The sequence below is a fragment of the Muscardinus avellanarius genome, assembly GCF_963383645.1.
Source record: "Muscardinus avellanarius genome assembly, chromosome: 5".
NCBI classification, from domain to species: Eukaryota; Metazoa; Chordata; class Mammalia; order Rodentia; family Gliridae; genus Muscardinus; species Muscardinus avellanarius.
This window is the reverse complement of record NC_137790.1, coordinates 142,098,580-142,117,235: the sequence shown is the minus strand read 5'-3', so window position 1 is coordinate 142,117,235 and position 18,656 is coordinate 142,098,580. Positions and strand designations below refer to the sequence as shown.

The following is an 18,656-nucleotide window of genomic DNA, read 5'->3' as shown; positions in this document are numbered from 1 at the left end:
ACAACCTCTTCTGCTTGGAAAACTACTTCTTGCCACTTTGCTGCTGAATTCGCTCATTAAACTGCCCAAAGAAAAGCTCTGATTTCCCAGAGAACCTATAGCAATTATATGTAACACAACTGTATATGAAAACTGAACTGGAGGACAAGAGTGCGTGAACCCTCCCTTCAGAGAATTTGACCGAGAGAAGAGAGAGTGGGGTAAAAGTTTGGGGGTGAAAAGGAAGGCCAATACTGAACGTTGAATCTCCAGCTCTCACAAGTATTTTCTGCCATCCATAATCAACAGGGAAAAAAAAAAAAGAGGGTTTGCTGCTCTGACCCTCAGAAGAGGACACAACTTACCCAAGGGACCTCTTCCCAGAACATGATGTCCCATGAGGGCTGGCCTGACACAGCAGAGACACCTCGGCCCCGAGTCACAGCTGGCCTGGCGCACTCGGCTCCCCAGGCTGCGGGGATCTGAACACTGAGAGTCCTGGCTCTGTGGTAAACGGCTCTGTCCTTTTGCGCTCAGCCTCGTCCCTCAGTTTCCCCAGGGCCCATGTGCAGTGAGGTCTGGACTCAGATCTCTATGTCAATCAGTGGTTGGAACAAGAGGAGGACTGGAACCTGACGAATTCTACTCTGTAAGACAAGAACCACCAGTGAGCCAGGTGGTCAAAGAAAGCTCTGAAGAGAGACTAGACTGGGACGTGCGAGAGGGCAGGAGAAGCCCTGTCCCCAGCAGCCCGTGGGCAGAGCAGCTCTGGCCAGAGCCAGTGTGGAGGTGGGGGGTGCATCTAACCAGCGTTCAGAGCCCTGTCCAGGGCTAGGGCCGGGCCGGCTTCAGTGCCACCCTGCAGGCAACGTACCTGTATCTTTGGAAGTGCAAGAACCACTTTACCCATTTGTTTAACAGAGTAACACTACATAAAAGAGCATCAGAAGCGAAGGGACTACCACACAGCTTCCCAGTGCTGGCTGCCCGGAGCACTGGAGGCCACCTCTCAGCATCCTGAGCTGCAAGGTCAGCTACCTAAGGCAGTCTGCAAAGAACCCATCTGCTTTCACCTCATGGGCACAAGAAGAAAAGGAGAAATACCCAGAAGGAAAAATAATCATATTGGAAAGAGCCTCTCCAGTTAACAAAAATTTGGCTATAATACTTAAACTTGTCTTTATGCAAATTATACACTGCTCCTAGGATCCCTGGTCAGGTCTGATATGTTTTAAGTATAAGCTAAATTATTTTCTTTGGGGATTTAACAATTAGAACCTCAACTATCCCAACATTTTAATTAGAAAGGCCTTCACAGTTATTCTATGAAATTGTAAAAGATGTAATTTTTGTATGTGTGCATGGTGTTTGAGAGTAAACTCAGGGCCTTGCACACGCTAGGCAAGCACTCTACCCTGAGCTATCCTTAACCCTTACTACTTCTGGGGATGTCAATTTTTGGAAACAGAGAGTTGATCTTTACAATGAATGCCTGAGGCAGCTGACAAACTCCAGAAAATATATCTGTATCACCAAAGGGAATTCCCTAAATAGAGAAATACTTTTCTCTAGTTAAAAAATAGCTGCTTCTTCTTTAAAGAGTTTAAAAACTGCTGTGGCTCTGGAGCAGAAGGAAAGGGTTCCCTGTGCGGCACAACCTCTTGTCAGCACACTGCCATCAGCTGGTGGCAGCAGCTGAGAAAGAGAAATGGCAGGAGCTGCCCAGGGAAGTGTCTGGGTGAGATAAAGCAAGGGCACCTCCAGACGCTGGCTCCCGATATTAGTACCAGCTCTGACCAGTGGGGCTAAGCTGGCCACCCAGGCTCCTTAGAAATGGATGGCAAACTGCATGGGGGTTAAGAACAAACCTACTAAAAAGTAATAAAATAAAACCCTAGCCCAGAAATCCTTTCCTTGGCTCTCTACTACTGGTAAATGTGGAGAACACAAGTTTTCTACTCTACATGAATCCCACCGGCCTATCAGTCACTCTGGAGCGCGGACCGGCTGGCCCTTGCAGGGCCTTTCCCAGCATCACCGTGGGCTTGGCGACAGCCGCCAGAGACAATGCAACGCCACTGGACCACAGACCTCCATTACATCTGCTGTCGTTTTCCACGGTAAAACCCAAAACAGCAACTGTGAGTACACTGTGAACTTCTAAAAAGACAAAGGAGACTGAAGGCTGCAACATTTCCTCCCCTGAAGAAGACTGAGGAGGGTGTCTACAGTCACACCACAGGTTTCTGCAGACCTTAAGGTAACTCCCCAAAGCAGGAATAGCAGCAAGAGAGGAAAGGAGGGTGTTTACACTTTGGGCTTCGTATCAGGCACTTAAATTGTTGGAGAGACATGCCATTTGAACCAAAGACGTGAAGACTGGGCTGGAGTAATCATGACAAGTGTTATAATAATGGGCTTTCAGAAGCAAAGTGGAGACGAGGGTCAAATCTCTGCCCATACTTTAGTGCTGGCTTTCGAGTTGTTTAAATGCCCATGACCACCACAGAGATGGCAGCGGCGGTGGCAACAGCAGGAGTGGTTCCGTCGTGTCTGTTTTCTGTGTGTTCTGTGGCTGACCGGAAGGTTTTGGTGTCACACTGAGAAGGCTCTGGGATGTGGCACGTCTATTGCCCGGGGTCGATCAGATCCAGGCTGGAGCCAAACATCTTCACCAGCTGCTCCTCATAGTGAGAGATATTCCTCTTCATGATATCCATGCAGGGCCCCAGAAGCCTCTCAAAGGCTTGAACATCCATAACTGCATTGTCAAAGAGGGAAGGGACAGGATGAATTCTCCAGAGTACAATTTAAGTCATCTCCCTTGTGTAAACCTTTGCCTAATTATACCCACTCATGTGATAGGAGATTAAGCTCTGGAATTCTGGGTACTTGGAAAATGGGCTATTTCTATGAGCTAGTAGCAGGACTGGGCAGGCTAGGGTTAAGACGTTCAAGGCCCAGCAGCACCTGCCTGCCCTGCTCCCCACAGCCTTGTCTACCTGCCCCAAAGGCTGTAATCTATAATCAGAAATGTTTGGTAGGGTGCTAGGTGTGGAGCTCAGTGGTAGTGCATGTGGTTAATTAGCATGTGCAAGGCCCTGGCTACAACACCAGCACTGCCTACAAAAACAGCTTGTGGAAAGAATATATTCAGCTGTCTCCAGCTGGTCACACAACTGCAGGCCCAGATGTTAGTGACAGCACTGGACTAAGTCAAGGCTTGCTGATGGGGAAAGTACTGCATATCAGAAATAGTTTTAAGCTGGGCGTGGCCGCCCATGCTACTTAGTGAGACATCTGCAATGTGGTGAGGCCCTGTTTCAATAAACAAACAAAAAAATAGGGCTTGGGGTATAGCTTGTAGGTAAAATGCCTCTGGGTTCAATCCCCAGTACTAAGAAGAAAAAAAAGTATTAATGCTGAAAGAACTTTTTTTGTTTTTTTGGTGGTGCTGGGGTTCGGAAGCCCTTCTACCTCCGGGCTATACTCCCAGACCTATTTTTACATTTTTATTTGGAAACGGTCTCCTAAGCCAGCGCGCGCGGCTGGCTTCGAACCTGCGCGATCCTCCTGTCTCTGCCTCCCAAGCGCGGGGATGACAAGCGTGCGCCACCACGCCCGGCCTGAAAGAACTTTTCATACCTAAGCATTTGACATCTCCAACTGCGTAGGCTGATGCAGCTCTGGGCTTGTTGGTAACCAGCGCGAGCTCTCCGAAGTACTGTCCCTTACGGCAGCGAGCAATCTCCACCTCCTGGTTCGCCCCTTCCTTGTTGGTTTTCGTCTACGGCAGGCAGAGAAAATGACCTGGGCTGACTACATTACGGCTGGGCACACGTTCACGTCACACACATATTCCCTTCTTGGCACACTCAACACAATTACTGAGGAAGTCACTTTGCAGAAAGTCTAACTGTAACTGTAAGCCCCATGGACCAGTCTCAGTGTCTGGTTTAATCAGAGGAGCTGGTTTTGCCTTGAGGTGCCATCTAAATCCTAACATCTTTCTTTTTTTGCAGGTCTGGGGATGAAACCCAGAGTTATTTAACCTCTGAGCTACACCCTCTGCCCTATTTTTTAATTCTTTTTTTATTTTGAAACAAGGTCTCACTAAGTTGCGGAGGGCCTCACTAAGTAGCTGAGGCTGGCTTCGAACCTGCGCAATCCTCTTGTCTCAGCCTCCCAAGCGCGGGGATTACAAGAGTGTGCCACCATGCCTGGCTATTCCTGTTTTATTCTGATACAGGGTCTCGCTAAGTTGCTGAGGGCCTCACTAAATTGCTGAGGCTAACTTCAAACCTGTGATATTCCTGTATTACCCTCCTAATTACTGGGATTACAGATGTGTGCCACTAAGCTTGGATACCTCTACCCTTCCCATTTTTAAGAAGAGTTAAGCCAAGTGTGGTAGTACATACTCGTGCTTGTGAAGCTGAGACAGGAGGATCACAGGTTCAAAGCCAGCCTCAGCAACTTAGCAGGCTCACGGCAACCTAGTAAGACCGTTTCCAAATAAGAAATAAAAAGCCAGATGTGGTGGCGCATGCTTGTAATCCCAGCATTTGGGAGGTTGAGATAGGAGGATCGTGATTCGTAGACAGCCTCAGCTACTTAGTGAGGCCCAAGTACTGGAATTACAGGTGTGTGCCCCTAGCCAGGCTTAGATCTATTTTATCTTTACCTTTTGTGGTACTGGGATTGAATCCAGGTGTACTCTACCTCCAAACTACACTCCCGGGCCGTTTTTTTTAAAATCGTGGCACTGTGGATTGAACCCAGGGCCAGTCTACCTCTGAGCTACACCCACAGCCGTATTTTATTTTTATTTGGAAACAGGGTCTCCCTGTGTTGATGAGAGTCTCACTACTTGCTGAGGTTGTGGACCTTCAATCCTCCTGTCTCAGCCTCCCAGATACTGGATTACAAACATGTGCCACCACGCCCAGCTACATTTCTGTTTTGAAACAAGGTCTTGGAGTTTGCTGAGAGTCTATCTTCCTGAAGCTGGTCTCCAACCTACGATCCTCCTGTCTCAGCCCTCCAAGTACTGGGATTACAGGCTTGCACCATCGCACCTGGCTTCTCCATACTTATTAACCTTTACTAAATGTATTCTTTTATTTCTTTATTATTATTATTTTTTGAGGGTCTGGAAATGGAACCCAGGGGTATTTGACCTCTGAGCTACACACCCTGCCCTATTCTTTGTTTTGTGTGTGTGTGGTACTGGGGATGGAACCCAGGGACCTTCTTTTTTTTTTTTTTTTTTTTTTTTGGTGGTGGTACTGGGGGTGGAACCCAGAGGCCTTCTACCTCTGGGCTATACTCCCAGACCTATTTTATATTTTTATTTGGAAACAGGGTCTCACTAGGTTGCTGAGAGCCTCACTAAGTAGCTGAGGCTGGCTTCGAACCTGTGTGATCCTCCTGTTTCAGCCTCCCGAGCGCGAGGATTACAAGCATGCACCACCACGCCCGGCTGAACCCAGAGACCTTCTACCTCCAGGCTACACTCCCAGACCTATTTTATATTTTATTTGGAAACAGGAGCTCACTAAGTTGCTGAGAGCCTCACTAAGTAGCTGAGGCTGGCTTTGAACCTGTGAGATCCTCCTGTCTCAGACTCCCAAGTACTGGGATTACAAGTGTGAGCCACCATACCTGGCTTCCTTCTTTTCTTCTCCCTCTCCCTCTCCCTCTCCCTCTCCCTCTCCCTCTCCCTCCCTCTCTCTCTCTCTTTCAGGTCTGGGGATGGAACTCAGGGGCATTCGACCACCAAGCTATACCCCCTGCCCTATTTTTATTCTTTGTTTTGAAACAGCATCTCACTAAGTTGCAGAGGGCCACACTAAGTAGCTGAGGCTGTCTACAAACTGTGATCCTCCAGTCTCAATCTCCTGAATGCTGAGATTACAAACATGTGCCACCATGCTAAGGGTAGAGAGTGTGTAATTATAAATCATATATATATATAATTTTTTTTTTTGTGGTACTGGGGGTAGAATCCAGGAACTTTTCTACCTCTGGGCTATCCTCCTAGACCTATTTTTATACTTTATTTGGAAACAGGGTGTCACTAAGTTGCTGAGAACCTCACTAAGTAGCTAAGACTGGCTTCAAACCTATGCAATCCTCCTGTCTCAGTCTCCTAAGCGCTGGGATTACAAGTGTGCACCACCATGACCGGCTTTATTCTTTACTTTGAAACAGAGTCTCACTAAGTTTCGAAGGGCCTCACTAAATAGCTGAGGCTGTCCGTGAACCACGATCCTTCGGTCTCAGCTTCCCAAATGCTGGGATTAAGCGTGCACCTCCACGCCCGGGTACTAAATTTATTTCTTTTGCAGTAGGCTTTATACTAGGTGAGTAATATGCACAGCTCACTATTTTAACAAACCCTGTTTCCAAAAAATAAAAACAAATAGAAAGGAAAAAAGAGAAGGCAATCAGGCGGTAGTGACTGGAGCAGTCAGTCGCTCTTCCTTCAGGGCCATGGCCCAGGCCTCCCACCCATCAGGTGGCCAGCATGGCCACACCCTGGGGCCTCCCCCGGCAGGGGAGGCTTCTTCAAAGTCACCCCATATGTGCTACATTTCTAATACCTATTTCTTATTTATTTTCTTCACATTTGTTTCTTTTCCTTAGTCCTATCATTGTCCCTTCCAGTAGCCCGTGTCCAGGGGCGCCGCGTCTTCCCACCCCACTGCAAGCTCACCTTGCTCTTGATCAGGATGCGCACTTCTCCGGATTCTACGATGTAAAAGCTGTCAGCCTTTTCACCCTGAAAGAGAGGGGCTGGGTCTGAGCCACACACAGCATGAGAGGAACAGGTGGTTTCTTGCTGTGTGAGCTCTCATCCGTATTTATGCTAAACTCTACAAAGGTATCAATGCTAACAAATTCAAAATAAGTCCCCAAGTCTGGGGACGGGGACATTAAGCAAAGATGGCTGATACTTCTTTGATAAACGGTCATTTATCAACACAAACATGGCCAGGTGCCACTGCAGTGTGCAGCTGCTAAGTGCTCAGGTCAATCAGCTACTGAAGCCCACGACAGGGCCAGGAAGCAAGACAGCTGTGAACCCAGGACTTTCGACCTCTGAACTACGCCCCCAGTCCTATTTTATTCTTTCATTTTGAAACCAGGTCTCACTGAATTGCAAAGGGCCTCACTAAATTGCTGAGGCTGGCCTTGAGCCTGAGATCTTCCTGTCTCAGGCTCCCAAGTATCCAAGCCTCCAGAAATAATCTTTTATTTATTTATTTTTTGGTATTTGGGATTAGATCCTGAACTCTCTACCTCTGAGCTTTTTTTTTTAATTTTTTTTTTATTTTTTGGTGGTACTGGGGTTCCTGGAAGCCCTTCTACCTCTGGGCTACACTCCCAGACCTATTTTTACATTTTCATTTTGGAAACAGGGTCTCCTATGCCAGCGCGCGCGGCTGGCTTCGAACCTGCGCGATCCTCCTGTCTCTGCCTCCCAAACGCGGGGATTACAAGCGTGTGCCACCACGCCCGGCTCTACCTCTGAGCTTTAACCCAGCCCTATTTTTTATTTTGAAACACAGTCTTACTAAGTTGGTGAGACTGGTCTCAAACCTGAGACCTTCTTGTCTCAGCCTCCCAAGTACTAGGATTATAGGCAAGTGCCTGGCCCAGGGATAATCCTGATCATAAGCAGGCCTGAAGAAGACAGTAAATCTGGAAGGTGCTGTCTTGGTGAAAGAGATGCTCCGATGCCACCCTTAGAAGCCTCAGGCTTGAGGTGGTACATGCTTGGAATCCGAGACAGGAGGATCGCAGGTTCATGGCCAGCCTCAGCAACTTAGTGAGACCTTGTTTCCAATAACACACCAAAATAAATAAATAAATAAATAAATAGCCTCAGTCTTTTATTTGGCTTGTGTTTTTTTTGTGTGTGTGGTACTGGGAATTGTACTCAAGAGCATTCCACCTCCAAGCTAAACCCTTAGCCCTTTTTATCTTTTGTTTAGAAACAGGGTCTTAGGCCGGGCGCGGTGGCGCACGCTTGTAATCCCCGCACTTGGGAGGCAGAGACAGGAGGATCGCGCAGGTTCGAAGCCAGCCGTGCGCGCTGGCTTAGGAGACCCTGTTTCCAAATTTAAAAAAATGTAAAAATAGGTCTGGGAGTGTAGCCCGGAGGTAGAAGGGCTTCCAGGAACCCCAGTACCACCAAAAAAAAAGAAAAAAAGAAAAGAAACAGGGTCTTGCTAGGTTGCTGAGAGTCATGCTATTTTCTGTGGCTGGCCTTGAACTTGTGATCCTTCGTCTCAGCCTCCTCAGTATTGGGATTAGCAGCATGCACCACCACACTCAGCTTCAAGTGTGTGTGTGTGTGTGTGTGTGTGTGTGTGTGTGTGTGTGTGTGACTAATGATTGAACCTAGAAACATTCTGCCTCTAGGCTATATCCCCAGCCTTTTTAATTTTTTAATTAAATTTAATTAATTTATTTTTTTCAGTACTGGGGATGGAACCCAGGGGCATTCTACCTGGGAGCTGCATCCCCAGCCCTATTTTTTATTCTTTCTTTCTTTCTTTTTTTATGGTACTAGTAATGGAACCCAGGGGCATTCTACTTCCAAGCTACACCCTCAGCAATAATTCTTTTATTTTTTAAATTTTTGAATTTTTATTTTTTGGTGGTACTGGGGGTGGAACCCAGGGGCATTCTAACTCCGGGCTATACTCCCAAATCTATTTTATATTTTATTTGGAAACAGGGTCTCACTAAGTAGCTGAGGCTGGCTTCAAACTTGTGCGATCCTCCTGTCTCAGCCTTCCAAGCACTGGGATTGCAAGCGTGCGCCACCACGCCCAGCTTATTTTTTTCTTTTGAAACAGTCTCCCTAGGATGTCCTTGAAACTGAGATCCTCCTGTCTCTGCCTCTGTTTGTTTTGAAACAGGGTCTCACTGAGTTGCAGAGGGCCTCACTAAGTAGCTGAGGCTGTCCACAAATCATGATCCTCTGGTCTCAGCCTCCCAAATGCTGGAATTATAAGTGTTTGCCACCATGCTCAGCATTTCAGTCTTTTAAAAATTTCTTTCTTTCTTTCTTTCTTTCTTTCTTTCTTTCTTTCTTTCTTTCTTTCTTTCTTTTTTGGTGGTACTGGGGATGGAACCCTTCTACCTCTGGGCTACACTCCCAGACCTATTTTATATATTTTTTTATTTGGAAACAGGGTCTCTTAAACCAGCGAGGCTGGGTTCGAACCTGCGCAACCCTCCTGTCTCCACCTCTCAAGCTCGGGGATTTCAAGCATGTGCCACCACGCCTGGCTTATTTTTTTTCTTTTGAAACAGTCTCCCTAGGATGTCCTTGAAACTGAGATCCTCCTGTCTCTGCCTCCCAAGTACTGGGGTTACAGACATGCACCATCATGCCTGGTTTGAAAAAAATTTTTTTTTCCCCGATACTGGGGAGGGAACCCAGGGACATTCTACCTCCGAGCTACACTGCCATCCCTATATTTTAGTGTTTTTATTTTGAAACAGGGTCTCACTGAGTTTCAAAGGGCACTAAGTAGCTGAGGCTGTCTGCAAACCGCGATCTTCCCGTCTCAGCTTCCCAAATGCTAGGATTACAAGCGTGCACCACCACACCTGGCTAAAAATTTTTTTTGTTATTTATTTATTTGCTGTGAGTGGTGGTGTGTGCTTGTAATCTCAGTACTTGGGAAGGCTGAGACAGGAGGATCACAGTTTCAAGGCTAGCCTCAGCTACTTAGTGAGGCTCTCTGCAATTTATTGAGACTCTGTTTTAAAAATAAATAATAGCCGGCGTGGTGGCACACGCTTGTAATCTCTGCTCTTGGGAGGCTGAGACAGCAGGATCACACAGGTTCAAAGCCAACTGAGGCTCTCAGCAACTTAGTGAGACCCTGTTTCCAAATAAAATAGAAAAATAGGTCCGGGAGTATAGCCTGGAGGTAGAAAGCTCCTGGGTTCCACCCCAGTACCACAAAAAAAAAAAAAAAAAAAAAAAAAAAAAAAAAAAAAAAAAAAAAAAAACAAAGCTGGGCATGTTGCACACAGTTGTCACCCCAGCATTTGGGAGGCTGAGACTGGAGGATCGTGTTTCGTGGACAGCCTTTTTCTTTGCAACTTGGTGAGACCCTGTTTATTTATTTCCAAATAAAATAGAAAATGGGTCTGGGAGTGTGGTCCAATGGTAGAAAGCCTCTGAGTTCTATCCCAAGCAAAAAGAGAGATAGATAGATATATAGATAGATAGATAAAGATTTGGGCATGGTGGTGCATGCTTGTAATCCCAGCATTTGGGAGGCAGAGACAGGAGGATCCGAACAGTCTTAGCTACTTAGTGAGGCCCTTTGCAATTCAGTGAGACCCTGTTTCAAAATAAATAAAAAAATAGGGCTGGGGGTGCAGCTCAGAGGTGAATGCCCCTGGGTTCCATCCCCAGTACTGCTAAAAAAAGGGCCGGGGAGAGGGGCACGGTAGCACACGCTTGTAATCCCCGCGCTTGGGAGGCAGAGACAGGAGGATCACACAGGTTCGAAGCCAGCCACCTGTGCTGGCTTAGAGACCCCGTTTCCAAATAAAAAAAGTATAAAGATAGGTCTGGGAGTGTAGCCTGGAGGTAGAAGGGTTTCCAGGAACCCCAGTACCACCAAAAAAAAAAAAAAGATAGGGCTGGGAGTATAGCTCAGAGGTACAATGCCACTGGGTTCCATCCGCAGTACCACAAAAATAAATAAATAGGTAAATAAATAAATAAATAAATAAAATTGAAAGTACATATTTCTGAGCCAGGCGTGGTGGCGCATGCTTATAATCCCAACACAGGAGGATCACGGTCTGCGGACATACTCAGCTACTTAGTGAGGCCCTTTAAAACTCAAAAAAAAAAAAAAAAAATAGGGCTGGAGGTATAGCTGGGAGGCAGAATACCCCTGGGTTCCATCTCCAATACCAAAAAAAAAAAAAAAAAAGTATATACTCTGAGCCAGGTATGGTGGTGCATGTCTATAATACCAGTACTTGGGAGGCTGAGACCCTGTTTCAAAATAAAAGCAGGATCACAGGTTCAAGGACAGCCTCAACAACTAGTGAGACTCATCAACCTTGTAAGACTCTGTTTCAAAATAAAATAAAATAGGGCTGGGGGGTGTGACTCAGAGGTAGGATGCCCCTGGATTTAATTCCCAGTGCCACATAAAAAAAGAGGGGTTAGGGGTGTAGCTCAGAGAAAAACTGCTCCCATGTGTAATCCATAGTACAAAAAACAAAACAAAACAAAAAAAAACGGAATGAAAAAAGTTAAAAGAAAAAAGAAAAGGGCTGGGAGCAGGACAAGGTAACACATGCCTATAATCTCAGTGCTTGGGAGGCTAGACCAGAGGATCACAGGTTTGAGGCCAGCCTCAGCAACCTACCAGCCTAGTAAGATCCCCTTTCAAAAAAGAAAGGAGCTGGGTGTGGTGGCACACACCTGTAATTGCCAGTACTTGGGAGGCTGAGACAGGAGGATTGCAGATTCAAGACCAATTTGAGCAAGAGATTCTCATCTACCTAGTGAGACCCTGTTTGAAAATAAAAATAAATAAATATATAAAAACAGGGCTGGGGTGTTTGCTTGGAGGTAAAATGCTCTTGGGTTCAATTCGCAACACACACATACTCACACACACAAAGTCAGGTGTGATGGTGCATGCCTGTAAATCTAGTACTTGGGATGCTGAGATAGGAATATTACAGGTTTAAAGACAGCTTGTAACCTAGTGAGACGTTTTTGTGTGTGTGTGGTATTGGGGATGGAACACAGGGGCATTCTACCTCTGAGTTATATCTCCAAACCAGTCCAATTTTACTCTTTTATTTTGACATTGGGTCTCACTAACTTGTGAAGGGCCTCATTAAGTTACTGAGTTTGTCCTCAAATCTGTGATCCTCCTGTCTCAGCCTCCCCAGTACTGCAATTACAAGTGTGTGCCACCACACTTAGATTGCACCTTGGTTCAGTTCCCAGTACCATAAAAAATTAAGTAACTTAAGTCAATAATAATACTAATAAAAAAACTGGGGATGTAGCTCAATGATAGAATTCCCCCAGATTCAAACCCCAGTACCAAAAAAAAAAAGATTAAATGGAAGCCACAGCTCTGCGTCCCTTAGTGTTGGCCATGGGCAGACTGTGGACCAGCCTTTGAAGGAGGTGAGACCTAGGGACAGTGACAGAGCAGTCTTTCGCTGGCAACTACCAGGAAAGGAACCACGCGGCTCCCACTCACCTGAGTGATAATACGCTCTCCATCCTTGTAGATCTTCTCTCCTATCACATCTACAATCTTCATTCGCTCAGACACCTGAAACAGAGGACATACTCGTGAATCAAAAGGAAACACCTCAATTCAATTCAACGTGGTAAGATCTGAGTGGGTGGCACACACCTGTAATCCCAGCTGAGACAGGATGACCGCGGTTCATGGACAGACAGCCTCAGCTACTTAGTGAAGCCCTTTGCAACTCAGTGAGACCCTGTTTCTAAATAAAGAATCAAAAATAGGGCTGGGTGTGTAGCTCAGAGGTAGAATGCCCCTGGGTTTTATCCCTAGTACAGCAAACAAAAGAAAACAAAAACAACAACAAGAAGAAAAGAAAACAAAACAAAACAAAGTGGTACTATCTCCCTAACAAAGAACTGGATTAGAACAGTTCTGCTCTAAACCCTAGTGAAAAGCCGGGCGTGGTGGCGCACGCCTGTAATCCCAGTACTGGGGCAGCTGAGACAGAAGGATCACAGGTTCGAAGCCAGCCTCAGGAACTTAGTGAGGCTCTTAGCAATGTAGCAAGACCATTTCCAAATAAAAAATAAAATAGGTCTAGGGGTGCAGCCCAGAGGCAGAAGGTATCTGGGTTCTATCCCCAGTACCACACACACACACACACACACACACAAAATACATAAATAAATTAATAATAGCTGGGTATAGTGGCCCATGCTTGTAATCCCAGTGCTTGGGAGGCTGAAGACAGAAGATCACAGGTTCAAAGCCAGCCTTGGCAATATAGCAAGGCTCTTAGCAACCTAATGAGATCCTGTTTCCAAAATAAGAAATAAAATAAGGTTAAGGGTATAGCTTAGAGGTAGAAAGTCTCTGGGTTCAATCCCCAGAACCAAAAAAAAAAAAGAATAAAAAAAATAGGGCTGGGAGTATCGCTTAGAGATAGAATGCCCCTGGGTTCAATCCCCAGTAGTTAAAAAAAAAAAAAGGACTAGGACTAGGACTAGGGTGGCAGATGTAGTTGAGGTAGAACACATCTGATTTAAGTCACCAGTGCAAAAGAGAACTCTAATAATTGCAGTTTTAGCAACTCATCCTAATCTCTACGAGCAGACCTTATTCAGACTTTACCTCAAGCGACTTCAGGAGAGGCACAGACTCAATGAACGATTCAAACATCTTTCTCTTTTTTGCATTGTTTTTCACTATGATTCTTCTGAAAGTTACCCGATCCTACAAGAAAGAAATCAAAGTTCTGGTAAATGCCTGTGAGACCGACTGAGGTTGAACAAAGTGGGCCACAGAAAATAGAAGACTACAAAATTACTATGCTAGCTGCATGCTTAATGACTCCGGTCTCCGAATCCTCCCTGAAAGAAACAGACCTTTGTGTGAGCCAGAGAGAAACCCCACCTCCCTCTACACAACAGGCGGCACTGTGGGTCACAGGTAGAACACAAAACAAAACTTCAACCATTGTGACAGCCTTCAAAAGAGGAAGAAATAAAATAATCAGATGGTTCTTGCCCTCAAGGAGTTTACAGTATTAACGAGGAAATGACACAAAATGCACAGGAATTAAAAACTCTACAGCTAGCTGGGTATGTTGGCACACGCTTGTAATCCCAGTACTCGGGAGGCTGAGACAAGAGAATTTCAAGTTTGCAGCCAGCCTCAGCAACTTGTGAGACCCTCCATGACTTAGTGAGACCTGTTTCAAAATAAAGAAAAATCTGGCCATGGTGGCGCATGCTTGTATTCTTAACATTTGGGGGGCTGAGACAGGAGGATCTCCGTTAGAGGACAGCCTCAGCTAATACTTACTGAGGCCCTTTGCAACTCAGTGAGACCGTTTCAAAATAAAGAATAAAAAATAGGGCTGGGGGTGTAGCTTGGAGGTAGAAGGCCCCTGGTTTCCATCCCCAGTACCACAATACATACATACATACAAACATACATACATACCAAGATTTTGAATCTATCACTTGATTCAAGGTGAGTCATATATAAGGAAACACAGGGCTCACCACAACAGAATTACGCTCAAGATATCCTGGACAAGCTCTGTCTCCCAGAACATGGCAGCAGCCTTGAGAGCAGTCTAGGTCTTGTGAATATTGGCATGGATCACTGAACAGGTAAATGGGCAAACATGCTTATATGGAGAGCTATTTCCTCTATGTCCCTACTTGTCTGATAAAAACAAACTAAAAAGATAGTAAGAAGCCCGGGATGGCGGTGCATGCCTGTAACCCAGTGCTTGGGAGGCTAAGACAGGAAGATCACAGGTTTAAGGAAAATTCAGGGAAATCTAAGGAGATCCTGTTTCAAAAGAAATAGGCAGGGGGTATTGCTCAGAGGTAGAATGCCCTAGGGTTCAATCCCCAGAACCACTCAGAAATAAAAAAGGATAAGAGCTGTTTACTACTAGACAGTCAAAAGACCCAAGCATGTCTTGTTTGTTGGTAAATCATTTTAGAAAATGGAAAAACACGTTTGCATGAGACCTTTCACAAAGTCTTTCAGGTAACTGGCTATAAAAAAGAATGTGAACTGCTGGCCCAAAGTCAGAGGCCAGAAGTAAGGAGAAGGGCAACTGTGCCATGCAAGGGGGCTGGTTCCCTCACCAGTCCCCACAGGGAGCCTTCTGAGGTGGCGACGATGGTAGCAGCTCTCGGGGTGTTGTACATCAGAGCCAGCTCTCCAAAGCTGCCACGGTTGTTGTACTGGCCAACGGAGCGTGTCTGATTATCTTTTGTTACTAAGATGTCATAGGTTCCCCTGGAAGAATAACAAGAAACAATTTAATTAATTATACACCTGGGTTCCATCCTGTTCCTATTTATTTTCAAAAGCTGCCCATAAGGCCAGGCAGTCAGGAGGCTGAGACAGGAGGATTGCAATTCAAGGCCAGCTACAGCTATTTAGTGAGACCCTGCTTCAAAATAGGGTACTAGAATGCCCCTGGGTTCCATCCCCAGTACCACAAAAAACAAATAAATAAACAAATAAATATTTAAGCAATCCATTCCGTTTGTAGATCAGCCTTCCTTCCTTTTTCTTTCTTTATTTTTGCGGGTCTGGGGATGGAACCCAGGGGCATTCTATCTCCAAGCTACACCCCCAGCCCTATTTTTTATTCTTTATTTTGAAACAGGGTCTCACTGGATTGTGAAGGGCCTTACTAAGTAGCTGAGGCTGTCCATGAACCACCATCCTCCTGTCTCAGGGGATTAAACCATTTTCAGCATTTCAGTCTTTAAGCTGCATGTGAGTATTTATTTCCTGCTAGATGTGGTGATGTAACTTAAAATTTATCCTAGATGGAGCCTGAGGTGGTACCTACACTTGTAATCCCAGCATCTGGGAGGCTGAGATGGGAGGATCAGGGTTTGTGGAAAGCTTCAGCTACTTAGTGAGGCCCTTTGATTTTCCCCACTTTTTGTGGGACTAGGGATTGAACCCAGTAGTTTCTACCTCTGAGCTGTACCCCCAGCCCTTTTAATTTTTGAAACAGAGTCTTTCTAGGTTGCTTAGAGTCTCACCATGCTGCTGAGGCTGTCCTTGAACTTGCGATCCTCCTGTGTCAGCCTCCTAAATACTGGGATTACAGGCATGTGTCACTGTGCCTAATTTCTGATTTTTATAATTATTGTGTATGTAATGAGAAAATGTCCTTATTTTTAGGAAATGTACACTAAGGTGTTCAGAGATAAAGGGGCATTATATGTCCAACTTATTCTCAATAACTTGGTAAATCAAATATAGTACAACATTAATCTGGGGAATCTGTGTTTATAAAAAAAATTTTTGTAGCCAGGTGTGGTGGCACGCGCTTGTAATTCCAGCATTTGGGAGGCTAAGATAGGAGGATAGTGGTTTGCAGCCAGCCTCAGCTACTTAGTGAGGACCTTCGAAATTAGTGAGACCCTGTTTTAAAATAAAGAATATGTAGCTAAGAGGTAAAATGCCCATCCCCAGTACTGAAAATAAATATAAAAATTAGTGCTGGGGTTGTGGCCCGGAAGTAGAATGCTTCTGGGTTTCCAATCCCAATACCAAAAAAAAAAAAAAAAAAAAAAAAAAAAAGTATTATTTGTGCAAACTTTCTTTAACTCTGAAATTTCTTCAAAAGGGCAAATTTAGCTGGGCAAGGTGGCACATGCCTATAATCCCACTACTTGGGAGGCTAAGACAAGAGGATCACAGCTTCAAGGCCAGCCTCAATAATTTAGCAAAACCCACAGCAACTTATTTTAGACTCTTTCTCAAAATAAACAGTAAGAAGGTCTGGGGATATAGCTCAGAGGTAGGATGCTCCTGAGTTCAATCACCAGTACCAAGAAAACAGCAAAAAAATTAGGTATCCAGTGAAGCAGCATCTCGTTTCTGCAAACTTCTATGAGGTGTTCTTTCAGGACCGAGAGCCCTAGCCCCAGGGGATACTGTCCGGGGGGCGGGGTGTCATGGAAGTCGGGGTATCATATTCATGATGTTTTGTTTTTTGCAGGTCTGGGGATGGAACCCAGGGGCATTTGACCTCCGAGCTATACTCCCTGACCTATTTTGTATTCTTTATTTTGAAACCAGGTCTCACTGATTTGCAGAAGGCCTCACTAAGCAGCTGACTGAGGCTGTCCGCGAACCGCGGTCCTCCGGTCTTAGCCTCCCAAATGCTGGGATTACAAGCGTGCCCACCACACCCGGCCCTCATATTCATGTTTAAATTTAGTAGCATTTAAAGATCTGCAGCTATTCTCCAGCAAATCAATTCATTCAAGCACTGGAGAGTATGTTTACGAAGCACATCCTGTATGATAGGGAGGCTCCCTACTATACACAGGAGCTGCCCAAGTGGGAATGTCCTGAGGACTCAGGACGGCAGTGGGTGGGGAGGCAGGTGGCCTCTCACAGGCTCCGGGAAGCTTGTCCACCAGTGCTCAGTCCCTCTGGGTTGAACACAGGAGGGTAAAGTATCAGCCCTGAATCACGAACCCAACTAAAGGTGGCCACACATTTCAGAACTCCGTCTCCTACCGTTCTATGACATAAAAGTTGTCTCCATCATCTCCTTGGTCAATAACATGCTCCTCAACTTTGACTATCCTTTCAAACATGGCATCGAGGACCTCAGAAAGCTGTTCCTACAGGAAACACAAGGAAAAAAGATGGCTTTACATCCACTAAGAAACACAAGGGCCATCTCAGTCTGTGACCACGACAGAAGTCCCCATAGCACACTGTTCCCCATGGATGAGCAGAAACCGAAGGGGTCACCGGAAACAATCACCACTCTGCACTCAGCTTGTCACTCCAGGGACCTTAGCAGACAGCACAACTGCCAACTCTTTTGAGGTAGTATTGTTTTGAAAAAACATCCACAGCCGGGCGTGGTGGCACATGCTTGTCATCCCAGTACTTAGGAAGCTGCGACAGGAGGATCACAGTTCAGAGCCAGTCTCAGCAGCTTATTGAGACACTCAGCACCACCTTGCTAGAGGCTGACATGAGCAGGGTCATCAAAGCTAAGGGGCTGTGATGTCTCTAAGGTTATCTTCTGGAATATAATTACCTAGGAGTAGCCTGGTAAACTAATCTGTCTGAACCTTTGATTCTTCACATGTCAAAAAGGTTTGTAGTCAGGCGTGGTGGCGCACACTTGCAATCCCGGCACTTGGGAGGCTGAGACAGGACGATCGCAGGTTTGCCGCCAGCCTCAGCTACTTAGTGAGACCCTGTTTTGAAATAAAAAGAATAAAGAATAGGGCTGGGGGTGTAACTAAGAGGTAGAATGCTCCTGGGTTCAAGCCCCAAGCCCCAGTACTGCAAAAAAAAGTTTATAAGCCGGGCGTGGTGGCGCACACTTGTAATCTCTGCGCTTGGGAGGCTGAGACAGGAGGATCGCATGGGTTCGAAGCCAGCCTCAGCTACTTAGTGAGGCTCTCAGCAACCTAGTGAGACCCTGTTTCCAAAAAAAAAAAAAAAGGTCTGGGAGTATACCCCAGAGGTAGAAAGCTTCTGGGTTCCACCCCCAATACCACCAAAAAAAAAAAAGTTTCTAGTTCATCAATTTTATGACGGAAGGAGAAATATCTAAAGAAAGTATTTGCCACCAGGCGTGGTTGGGCGTGCTTGTAATCCCTGTGCTTGGGAGGCGGAGACAGGAGGATCAAAAAGGTTCGAAGCCAGCCTCGCTGGCCTAAGAGACCCTGTTTCCAAATTAAAAAAGTATAAAATAGATCTGGGAGTGTAGCCCGGATGTAGAAGGGCTTCCAGGAACCCCAGTAGCACCAAAAAAAAAAAAAAAAAAAAAGCAAAACAAAACAAAATATATATATATATATATATATATATATATATATATATTAGGTAGGGGCCTAGCTCGGAGGTAGAAAAGCCCCTGGG

General features: G+C 45.6%; 1 protein-coding gene across 3 annotated transcripts in view; it reads right to left on the bottom strand.

Moving 5' to 3' along the window:
* Nucleotides 1-2,606: 2,606 nt before the first annotated feature.
* The window catches only part of PRKAR2A (protein kinase cAMP-dependent type II regulatory subunit alpha), a gene marked incomplete at both ends in the record, with an annotated part of 40,167 nt that continues 24,117 nt past the window's right edge, over nt 2,607-18,656 (bottom strand). For 2 of the 3 annotated variants that reach the window (XM_080696419.1, XM_080696421.1), the window contains 7 exons: nt 2,607-2,740; nt 3,625-3,766; nt 6,698-6,763; nt 12,258-12,332; nt 13,383-13,484; nt 14,879-15,032; nt 17,289-17,395. In XM_080696419.1, coding sequence (XP_080552545.1) covers nt 2,607-2,740; nt 3,625-3,766; nt 6,698-6,763; nt 12,258-12,332; nt 13,383-13,484; nt 14,879-15,032; nt 17,289-17,395 — 780 coding nt within the window. The remainder of the gene's footprint in view (nt 2,741-3,624; nt 3,767-6,697; nt 6,764-12,257; nt 12,333-13,382; nt 13,485-14,878; nt 15,033-17,288; nt 17,396-18,656) is intronic. The other variant, XM_080696420.1, reaches the window with a different exon arrangement.